Source organism: Uloborus diversus, chromosome 6, assembly GCF_026930045.1.
Source record: "Uloborus diversus isolate 005 chromosome 6, Udiv.v.3.1, whole genome shotgun sequence".
NCBI lineage: Eukaryota > Metazoa > Arthropoda > Arachnida > Araneae > Uloboridae > Uloborus > Uloborus diversus.
Window position 1 is genome coordinate 26740817 of NC_072736.1, and position 12597 is coordinate 26753413.

Sequence of the window (12597 nt, forward strand, 5' to 3'; positions counted from 1 at the left end):
ATTCCTGAAGTTTTTGCATCTATTCATCTTTAAAAGTAAATGATTTATGTGATTGCATTTCTTTTTTTTTTTTTTTTTTACAATCTTTTAAAATTCCTAATTCCCTGAAAAAAAAATAATAATCTTGTTGGTGGCAGAAATTTTTCCTGATAAATAAATCAAGGTCTCTACCCGTTCTAACATTTACTTTCATTCAGTTATTACCAAATATATTTGTATTACACATAAAAAAAATTGTGAAATATTTTCTTTTGTTGTATGCTCATATCTTTATATTAAAAAATATACTGCATTGAAATTTTGCTTTTTTTTTTTTTTTGAGTGTCATAATCCATTGTTTTTGTAAATAATACTAAAACAAACAGGTGATTCACTATTTGCTCGTATATATATTTTTTTAAAAACTGCTACCAAAAGTTAAAAAATGGCTACCATTTTTTGCGACTTTGGTAGCCAGTGTCTACAACTTATAATTTCTAGACTACAACTTTAGCAAATGGTTTATAACCAATAAGTTAAGTCAGAATAAATTAACAGGGTGGCGACAGATCAGGGAAATGAGGGAGATCAGGGAAAAGTCAGGGAACTTTATTAATCAGGGAAATGTCAGAGAATTTCGAAAAAATAACAAAAAATCAGGGAAAAATGATTTTATGAAGAAAAAAAATTTTTTTTTTGCTTTGCAAAATTAAGTACTCTAATTCCCTACGCATTTTCTGCCAATTATCTGTTCAAAAAAAAAGTAATATTAATGAGGTGCGATTATACACTGCCGCATATTTGTGCATCTTTTTTCCTCAACGTCAAAGTATTGAATCTTACTTATTAACCACAGGATGAACTTCCTAAGATTGCTTCTTTGTCTGTTAGGTTGTTTATTTTACCTAGCTTGAAATTTCTTTTCACGTTTTCAATGCTACGTAAAATAAACAACAATACAGGCAAAGAGGAAGCCTTCATTAATGCATTAGCTCCTTTGCCTTTATTCTATTGTCCTGAAGTAATTAGCGTACTGTAATCGCGATTTTAAGAAGAAATCTTTGGTTTTTGAATTAATACTGATAAAAGCTTAAAAGTTATTACTTCTTCGTGTTTTTAATTCAATTGCTAAAATTGAATTTCAACCCAAAAAAAAAACTTTGTTTTTTGCCGTTATACTATTTGTTGTCGCCGCAGAGTATAAACGTTTTTCTTTTCTTCAGACTTAAATGATTCTTTTATTTTATAATCAAGTTGCATTCTTCTTTTATATATTTTGAAATAAACTAATTATATTTTTTTCTGTTTTTTTTTTCTTGCATTTCAAAGTTGTTTGTTACAAAAGCAATCTAAGTTTTTTTTTTCGTTACATACTGAAATCATTTGAAATAGAGTTAACTTGTGTACTTTGTATATTAAGTAAATATTCATTCATTAAAACCTATGTTCTTGATTAGAGAAAAGCTCCCTATGAATGGCTGTCAAATGGTTTCATTTGTTTTGCGTAAAGATGTCAATTAGTTTTATAAGAATAACTACTTTACTTCTATTCTTTCACTATTACTTGTTATTCTTGCAACAATTATTATACTGTTTGAAAATTTAGTTTAAAAAGTAATTTCAATTACTTTTTAGTTCTATCATAAATACACATATATGTTTTTAAAAGTGATTTTAATAGTTTCTTAAAATTCTTATGCTAAGTGGTTTCTGGAAGTAGAGTTTTTTTTTTTTAAATTTTCTATAATCTTTTCATGTAGAAAAATTTAATAACCTGTTTTGTAGGTTTTTTTTCCAAAAAATTTGACTTGATATTTTTTTTAAACCATTTTATTAAAAAAAGTAGCATCTTTTAAAAATATATCTTTAGTTCTCCAACTTTACACAACTTAAAACGTTTAAAATACTGCATTTTATACAAACATACAATGGATTTCAAGTAGAGCAAAGAAAGGAAACCATTATTATTGGTAATGTAAATCAGGGAAATTTGGTGAACTTAATCAGGGAAATCAGGGAAAAGTCAGGGAACTTTTTTTCACAGTTCCTGTCGCCACCCTGATTAATGTTATTGAGCAAATCTTCATGATTACACTGTTGACATTGTGTGCCCTTGTTGATCTACTTACATCATCAATCTTGTAGTATTTTTAGTACATGTAGCTTTTGTTTGAATGTACATATAATAAAATAATTTGTTATGCCCCTTGACTTGTAAACGTGAATTTCCATGTAAATTCTACCACACCGGATCAGAGTGTTACGCCAAGGATGATTGCAGGTTTTCTCATGCACCTCTTAGTGATGAAATGAAAAGAATCCTGGCTGATGTAAGTTGTTATAACCTCATTTCTTTTGCGTTTATATTTGTATATATGAGAATCCTGCTAATCTAAACAGGACATGCAAAAAACTTTTGAAATTAAATTTTTGTTTTCTAAATTTAATTTTTTCTTTTTATGCCACTGACAATGTCTCAACATTTGTATAGCCACCAGTGCCAATTATGGAGCATCTATTACATTGATGTAATGTTTATTCTATCAATTGACTGCCATTTATTCAATCACTAAAAATTACTTTCGCTGATATGACTGATTTGGCAATTGCACTTTTATGTGCAATGGCCATATGCACATAAAAGTACTTATTTAATTAAAAGGCCACTTTTATTTGCAATGGTGCAAGACTTTCCTTACATATGATGATTAATTGTTTTTTTTCTTTCACAAAAATGCTAATTAAATAAATAATATGCCTAGAGCCTGTTGCTGATTGAATCTTTTGATTTAGAGTTCTATAAACAAAATAAACAAAACTAACATTAAGAATGTCCTAAATAACTGACTGCACATTTCTTTATTCTTTTTCTTTTTTTTTTTATCAAATTGATTTTAGGTTAAATCCCCCCCCCCCCTTTTTTTTTGGCTTTTACAAAAGTTGCATAAATGATTTTTTTTCTTTATTCTTAACAATTTTTATTCAATTTTCGGAAAATGCTGATTATCAAATGATTGTTAACTTGTAAAAAGCAAACAAAATTATGATAGCTATTAAAACTTTAAATACTTAATTTCATCTGAAAGAACTGAAATAATTTTATTCATGTTTAAATAAACTGGAGGGAAAGAACAACAATAGCAGGGAAAGAAAATGGACTGCTCGAGCTAAAAGAAAAATTTATTTAAAAATACAGTAAAACCTGTCTACAACGATACGGTTGGGGCCTAAAAAAAATATCGTAATAGAATGCTGACATTTTGCTGGGGCCAAAAAAAAAAAAAAAATGTTGTGACAGGTTATTGTTATACACAGGTTTCACTGTAACTAGGAAGACTGTGGCTCATTTTGCTTGAAAATATTGTTTATTTATATTCTTTAAAATCTACTGCAATAGTTTTGTAAATATTTTGCATAATGTGTTTAAAAATGTGTTACTCACATTTGGATACACTTTTCTTTTGTATTGTGGATTCATACTGAACGAGGACCAGCTTAATTGGTCCCAGAGCTGGTTGCTAGTTTTTTTTTTTTTTTTTTTCAGTATTTGTATACAGCATAAACCAATTCCAAAATACTCAAAACTGCAACCTTTCTGGATTTCCCAAATTTCCAAATTTTAAATCCTGACTCAAAAAATAGCAAAAATTATAGTTTTCTACTTATAAATAAGGGGATCAGGGTTCTAGATTTGGAAAAAAAAAAGATTTTAGCAAATCCAGTTTTTTTTGGTATTTTCTGTAGTATAATTCACCAGTAGTATACTTTAGATACTTTTGACTGCTTAAAAAGAATAAATAAATAATAAAAAAAAAAGGATGCAATTTAAAAAAATGTGTACTAACAAGATCTTTGTACATTTGCTCAATATGCATTGTGTTGAATACTAATGAGAAAGTAATTAGAAATGTCACGTAAACTGAAAGTGAATGCTAATAGATTTCTGCACAGTTACTGCAAGGTGATTAAATTAAGCCTAACACAGCTTTCAAAAAACCTAAGAATAAAATGTAAGAACATTGTTTTCAACATGTAGTAGCCGAAGGTAGATAATTTTGAGCATTTAAAATTTAAAAAAGAGAGTAAAAACAAAAAAATAGAAAGTTAAAGGTTTTACATCTTCTGGATTTCAGGATTCCAAAAAAGTGGAATGCTACTATGTATAAATCTGTACTTCAGAGCCAGAATGTTGTACGCCCAAAAATGGCGAATTTCTGTTTGTTAGTGCATTTGTGTTTTTTACCAGGATTACAAAAACGTGCGTCTCATTCTTTGCATGTGCCGGAAAAAAAGTTTTCCCTCTCTCCTGTAAAATTATCACAATGTGACTTAGAATGAGGAACAAAAAAATTACATGGACCCAGAAAATACTTTTATTTTCCCAACAGTTTTTTTTTTAAATTAAATTTTTGAAATGTCCGATTTTTCAAACTAGGCATCTTTATGACGTCACAAATGATGCAATTTGGCGCATCTTTCTACTACTTTTCCACGTTATGATAATCAAGCTGCGAATTAAAATTGCGCGCTACGTTTGCTACCAACCATATCGTTCCCAATGCTTTGTGAGTAAAGATACAAATTAAATATTTTGGACCGTGAATGGCAACACTGAATGGCATTTCATCATTTGTGATGCCATGGACAGAAGCGTTTAACGATAAAAGAGCACGGATTTAAGTATTTTTTAAAAAATATTAAACTTAAATAAATTATTTAAAAAATGATCAGATCCTATGTTTTTAAGCATGCTCTTTCAGAAAAAAATACTTTTAAAATTTTGGAAACGACCCCATTACGCTCAATTATTTCAAAGTTTGATCTTTGCAATCAAGCCGACTGTTGAACCGGTGTCAATGAACTTTTTGTTTTCCAGTACTTGAAGATCCACCACGGCGACCTGGACGAATTCATGTCCGATGGACACCGCAGCAAGCGTCGCAAGAGTCGCAGTCCCGAGCCCCGGCCCCCGCCGCCTGCGAAGCGACCCTGCCTGCTGGGGTCGCCGCCCAGGCACATCCGGGAGGCGGAAGAGACCCGCAGGTGGCAGCAGGAGATGAGGGCACAGCGGCAGCACCACCCAGGATTCGAAATCCGGATCTCGGGGGCGGACAGCCCCCCGCCCGACTCCCCCCACTCACAGGGCGACGACAGGTGAGTGGGTCCGTTGTGTCTGAGCCCGCATCCCGAAACATAGGACAAAGTGAAATAGTCGAGATAACCCGAGTTTTTCTAAACGAACAAATTAGAAATTTGTTTTGAAAAGTGCTGCGTATAAAGGAAGAACAATGTATTTTGTAACAAAACTTGCATTGAAAAGTTTCATTTTTGGCAGTTAATTTTTACCTTCAAAAAGAAAGTGGTGAATTTTTGCTTTAAAAACACATGGAGCAAAGTGAAAATAATTTTTTTCCCCTAATGAAATAGTTTGTTTCATTGTTGAAAATATTTTATCTTTCCAAATGAATAAATAAACATTCCAGCCGAAAATATTAGCCATTTAGAGCCATTCCAAAAATATTAGCCATTCCACAAAAAACGGTAATTTTGTCCCACTCGTGATGCTTCATACGTTTCATAAAGAATAATAATTTAAAATGATGATGAACAAAATTTTGTTGCTTAAGAAATCACAAATGCATGTGTGACTTCTTAAGCAAAAACTTACTTCAATATTATTTCTTTCTTATGAAATATAGGAACCGTCATGTGTGGGACAAAATGACCATTTTCAATGAAATGGGCATATACATATTTTTTTTCGACGGTTTTAAATAATTATTTCTAAACTAATGAGATATGTTTCCTTTACGTTTGAACCATAGCTCTCAAAGTCCACAATTTGTTTCGTCATTGCTGTATTAATAGAGCAAAAATATTAGCTTATTCAAAAGCAAGTTACCAGAGGTTGACTTTGGATGTCCCGCACGTGACGCATGTAAATAAATTTTGTTTTAAATAAAAAAATTGTTTAATAAAAATATAATTGTGTCAGATGTCTCTTAGCATCAAATGTAAAGATTAAAAAAATTGCTTACCCCTGTTTCATTAAAATATTAAGAGATATGATGAATTGTGTTATGATGAATGTGTAATTTAAACGTATTTTTGTCCCACATGTGACGGTGGAATGGCCCCTTATATTAATAAATAAAAACAATAAATCAGGAAATAAATAAATTAATGGATAAAAGAAGAAATGATTGAGTAAATAAAAGAGTGAGTGAATTAGAAAATAAGTGACTGAATGATTAAGTAAGTGAATCAATATGTAAAGGAATGTAAATGAATTTATTATCCAATAAATAGGTGAGTGATTCAGTAAATAAAAGAATGAATGAATAAGTAAATAAAATGAACTATTTCACTTTGCCCCGCTTGCACTTAGCTAATTGTATTAAACATTTGAAATCAAAATGACTGTGCCTAATTTAAATAAATTGGTACTGCAAAGTACATCAGAAGAACTGAATAACCATATAAATAGAACCATAGGCGGATTTTAGAGTGTTGTTCGTTTGAGTTATTCATGTAGATGAAACTGCTTGCTATGTTTTCTAATGGTGCTTAAAATCTATTTTCAGCGTAACCTACTACCCCGAAGACTATCCTCCGGATTCTCCGCCCGCATGCAGCCCCCACAGGATGCCAGACGTGCCCCCCGAATACCCACACATGTCGCCTCCCCCTCAGTTCCCCGTCGCACCCCCTGTCTTCGACCAATCACCTCGCAAGGATTTCCCCTACGAGGAGGACTACGAAGAGGACTCGATGCCCGCCCCAGAGCCACCCGACAACTGGAAGAACCTGGGCCATGGCCTTCCCCCTCGTAAAGAAGATCCTGCGAAAGAGTTCGTGGGTAAGCTGTCTTTTACTATCTTTACTAATAATAGAGCTGAAAGTCTGTGTCTCTGGATGTCTGTTACGCGCATAGCGCCTAGACCATTCGGCCGATTTTCATGAAATTTGGCACAGAATTAGTTTGTAGCAAAAAAATGAGCACCTCAAAGCGATTTTTCGAAAATTCAATTTTGTTCTTTTTCTTTTTAAGAACATTTTATCCAATTATCATAATGTGGACGAGTAAATTTCCAAGTTATTATAACGTGGAACCTTAACATAGCAAGCAAATGAACATTCCAAATCGGTGATAAATTCATCATGCAATATTTTTAAATATACAAGTGAACCAAACAACCTTTTAATCTTGTACTACAGGCAAAGCCATGCGCGTAACGCTAGTGTAGAATAAATCTGAAAATAACCACTTGCCACTTACCACCTGATGACTAAACTGCCATGGGCAGGTAAAGGGCAATAACTGCAAAATTTAAATTTTTTAAACTTTTTATTATTTATTGTACATTAGCTGTATTGTACAAGCTTGCTTATTTGGTTTCAATTGAAAAAAAAGGTGTGACTTTGGCAAAAATAAATCACTCAACTGGGCACTTTCTAATAACTGTACCGGGCACAAATTAGCATTACATCATTGTTTTTTTTTTTTTTTTAAGCTAATCCTTTTCTATTTCATCACTCTTAGTTCGGGACATGAAAATGATCAAAGTTCTCACATGTTATTCCACATTGCTGATGATTAGAAAATCATACATACACTGCAATTTTTTTTTCATGAAAATTATTGATGGTTAAAGCAATATTAATTTTTAAATTTCCATTACTAATTTTTTAAAATAAATAGTCAGACCTATAATGTTGCATTTAGGTCTCATATGCTAATGTTTTCATTTTAAAAAAGTCCTCGAGAAAATGACTATTAGAGAAAAACAGTGGCTATGAAGCTTAAAGAGTCTGTCAACCACTGTCTTTTAACTAGAAATTTTAATTTTAAGGTCTACCTTTAGAAACAGTTCACATCATTTACTTTATTTTCAAAAAAATGGGTGATCCACCCGTAATTGACCATTTAGTGGACGTTCCTACAAACTCTATTTAAATTTGCAGTGAAATTCACAGGGAAAAAAATTGAAAATTTTTCTGCATGTTTGTAAAACTATCAGGATTAACAACAATTAATTTTATTAAAAAAAAAAGAATTTTATAGAGATATAGCAATTATCTGCAATTATTTAGTGATCAGTGACCTAGAGCATTTATTAATTTACTACACTAGTCAATTACTAGTAAAAAAACTTTTTTCTGAACAATAGTTGTTTTATATTGTATCTTAAGTGCAAAAATGTCTTCTTTTTTTGAACTCTCTTTGATTTTAAGAAAAAAGCTTTGAAACAACATAAGTTCTTTACTTGACCATTTAGGACAATTACTGACATTGGTATTATTTTCGACAACTAATAATGAACCATCCTTTAATGCTAACATAAATGGTCAGTTCTGAAATGAGGTTTTTAAAATTTACTTAGAGCAGTGGTCCCCAACCTTTTTTCCATTGTGAACCTCTTCCAATATCCTAAAGAAATTGACAAGCCCCTTGTAGTCGGTAACAGTAAAAAAGAAAAAAAAAGATTAACATTTTTTTTTTGTTTTGAGTTGCTCAAAAATTTACAACAAGTAACGAAATTTTTTTTTGCCTTTAATGGTTTTTTTTTGCATAATTTTGTAAAAGCTTACAATTAACTGTAATTATTACACAAAAAAGTAACAACACTAATAGAAATATTTTTTATTCTTCCTGACTACAAGAGTATTTTTCTGCACATATTTTTGAATACCCTTTCAGACATAACTCAAATTAAGCTGTGTCATTTTATTCCATGACAATTTTTTCAGTACTTATCTTATTCTGTGGCAAGTATTGCCTTGGAAATTTCTCTGAGGAAAATCTTTTACTTATTGATACTTTTTCACTGATGTTTTTGGTTACAAACCATTCCATCCCTATTGCATCAATAATGCTCGAATAACTCGAATAGTTAATGCACAAATTATAGCACCAACATGAGAACATCCAAACAGAAGCAGAATATTTTAAAATGTTATCAAGTTTTATTTGAATATTATCCGATAAACAGCTATAGAGAGAAACTGAAGTGAACGTGTAAAAAATCCGTCATTAGAGAATTATTTTTGTGAAATCCCTTGGGCCACTTCGCACCCCTAGGGGTTTATGAACCACAGGTTGGGAATCAATGATGTAGAGCAAACATAGATGATCAGCATATCTCAATAAAAGAGCCTTGAGAAATAAAAGATAAAATATTTCATTTCAAAATAGTTCTCACTAATGAGAAACTTTTTTTATGTTTTCTAGATAGCTTTGTAAGTGTACCATCCTAACCTCCAATCAAACTCTTGTAGGGCTATAAATAATACAGCATTTCATATGGTGCTAGAAATTATAGAAATATATATTTTTTCTTGTTTGTTACATTTTTGTGCTTGAGCTTTCAGTTACTGGCAGATCACCCTATACCTGAATGTCTTAAGAGTAGTTTTTTAGTGCAAAATAAGATTTCATGCGACTTTGACATGCAAAATTTGAAATTGCTGTACATTTTTAGACTAACAGTACACATTGTGCTCGATTTTCCAGATCCTGACAGCCAAGACTTCACTAGCGATGTAAAGTTCGACGAGACAACACAGTTCAGCGAAATGGAGTCTTCCGTGGACGACCTGCCGGCGCTCTCCCCCGGCCGGCAACCCCCCGGAGATGAGGTTGAGGAAGAGGACAGCACCACAGAACCCGCCCCCGCTGAAAAAACCGCTACTCCGGAGCTGCCCCCCGATGCGCCTCCTATCATCGTTCCCAGCCATCTTCCACGTAAGCAGCGGGAGCTCTTCATGCGTATCCAGCAGCACCAACGGAAGAATGCGGAGTCGGAAGAGGGCCTCTCGGATGCGGGAGGAGGGAAGGAGGAGGACAAGGCCGATCCCGAGTTCAAGTGGTACAGCAGCGAGGATGATGACGACGATGATGTGGATCGGCCCCTGACGGATGTCCTGAAGAAACTTCACCAAGCGGTGAGAATTTTAAAACACACCATTAAATTGGGGCTCCTTAGTCAGGGGGCAAATGATCTATTCTCATTCCTGAAATTTAGGAAGCTTTGACTCAAACTCTGACTTCTTTACCCTGAAATCTGTCATTCTCTGATTCTTACTCTGCAGTTCCTGGCAGAGTTAAGGACTGTGAGGGAAAATGATAGACTCCGACTCCCACAATTTAGGAACCTTTGACTCCAACTCAGAGTCCTACCCACAATAATGGCAGAGTTACAGACTTGGGGGTGGGGGAGGACTGACCGACTCTTAGAATTTTAAGACAGTCGACTCCCAACTCCCAGGATCTACATTTAATAACTATTTTAAATTCTTTCATAGTTGAACTTGATAGTTTAATACATTAGCAGAGTGAAAAAGTTTAAAAGCATTCAGAATCAAAACTAAAAAACCTTAATATTTGTATGCTGAAAAATTGTGATTAAAATATGTTTAACCTAAAAAATATTACTGTGTGTTTGGAGAAAACATTTTTGAGGTATAGAAATAAATATAAAATATGGTTAGTTCATTGAAGGTAATATTATTCAAGAAAATGAATTAATTCTGTCCTCAAAATTTGTATCTGTGCATGTCCTGGTAATAAAGTGTGCTAATTTTTTTCAATATACTTCTTTCAGTAAATACTAGCAGTACCTGCACGGTGATGCCCATGCTAAAAATTAAAGCAAGTCCGTTGAATTAAAAAAAATGGATGCCCCCCCCCTCGATGTGAAATGATCATTTTTCTTCTAAAAGCGTACACACCTTTTCAAAAAAACATATTAAATTTTCTTTGGAATTCAAAACTAGTCACCAAAACATTAAATTAGATTTATAGTTGCTTTAAAACTTTAGTGAGTGAAGCAGTTTCTATTGAAATTTAAAATCTTTTGCCTAATGAACGAAAAAGACATCAAATAGTTCCTTTCCAATGTAAAATGAATAAGCATCTCTATTGTTTATTGCCAAACTTGCCCAGAACCCAGGCTACTGTAACCCAGTTGTAAACATGCAAAGCGAACTCCAATTAATTAGCTAACCCATCTGTCTAACAAAGAAAAAAAATCCCGTGGGACATTCAAAAATCATCGTCAGAAAAAAAAGAAGAAAAAGTCGTATATTTCATTCGGTAAAAAAAAAAATCAGAAGTTTTTTCGGAATTCAAAACAATTTGCCAAAACATTCGATTACATTTATGGTCGCTATAAAACAATAATCCTAGAATGGATTGCTCAGCACCTAAATTGCTAAGTGACCACGCTACCAGAACCCAGTCCTTTTGCGAGTGAAGCGGATGCTTTTTTGTTGAGAATAATAAATGTTTCACCAAACAAACAAAAAAAGTATAAAATCACATTTACAGTAGTTTTCAAATGTAAATGAGCCCACAATATTTATAGTTTATCACTAAACTGGCCAATCGACTGCACTACAGTAACCCACAATAACCCACCCAATTGGCGAGTGATGCGAGCTCCGGCCGATTGACAATCTAGTCTTTCTAACGAAAAGGTTCAAAAAAATTCCCCAGCAGAAATTACAACGTAATTAAAAAAAACGATACGTCTAGGACAAAAAGGAAATCCTGTACCCAGTGTCAAAACGAATTAATCTGTAGAAAAGCTATTGTTTGACAAAAGAGGGAAAATAAAATAACCCTCTAGAACAGTGGTTCCCAACCTTTTTAGCTGTGCGGCCCACCAATTTGTAGAAAACACCATTGAGGCCCACTAACTACTATATATTACTTGCACAGTCAAAATTTACTTTCTGAGTGGTGGGGGCATCTGCTCATTACTTTCCTTAAGTATGAATAATATACCCTATTAGGATTGAAAGTGTGTTAAAAACAAGACCTCAGGAGATGTTCATTTTCTTCTCCCCTCACGCTGTACCACTGACATCGACATACCGTACAAGAACAATTTTCAAAATAATTTTAAGACCGAAAACATCTTTATTGCATTCACTTAGCTGGCATAGTTGTAAGAAAACTCAAAAACAAGTCTTCAAAGTTTAAGTTTCATGAGATTTTTGGTGCTGTTTTTCCTATTTCTGGGAGTTGGTATCTAGATTGAAACTAGATTTAGTCTCAAATATCTCGCAACATTAAATGCATTCCTATATTATTGTTTTATCCTATATTATTCCGTGATACGCAAAAACACACTACAATACCTCGAACAATTTGAAAACCACACTCTATGCACAAATATATTTTTTAACGCTTGTTAACTGCTATAATTTCCCCCAAAAGGTGACAATGACTGCGAGTGAAAAGTGGCGCAAGTCACAAAACGCTGTGTTTCATATCTCGATGAATATTGGTCATACTAATTTCAAATTTTTTGTGTTGGAATCGTTCTTCAATGGAGATTATTTCCTTGAACATAAGTTAGGGGACCTGTGGCCTGTATAAAAAGTTAAAATTTGCATTTTTTGTTTGCTTTTTATTTTTACTTCAAATTTTGAATACCTTAACTCTGCATCTGATTTTGAACATTTTTGCAATTGGAAGTATACAGCTAGGACTATAGGTTGCGAAAATAAATGTCTTGCAGGTTAAAACGGAACACGCTGTATATTTAGATCAGGGTTGGCAAGGTTTTGGACTCCATGGTAAAAACCCTGGTTTTTACCGTCCTGTCCAAA

General features: G+C 33.0%; 1 protein-coding gene across 1 annotated transcript in view; it reads left to right on the forward strand.

Moving 5' to 3' along the window:
* The window catches only part of LOC129224293 (zinc finger CCCH domain-containing protein 4-like), a 77590-nt gene that overhangs the window by 60369 nt on the left and 4624 nt on the right, over nt 1-12597 (forward strand). The window contains exons 7-10 of the mRNA XM_054858725.1: nt 2200-2309; nt 4856-5133; nt 6564-6838; nt 9494-9924. Coding sequence (XP_054714700.1) covers nt 2200-2309; nt 4856-5133; nt 6564-6838; nt 9494-9924 — 1094 coding nt within the window. The remainder of the gene's footprint in view (nt 1-2199; nt 2310-4855; nt 5134-6563; nt 6839-9493; nt 9925-12597) is intronic.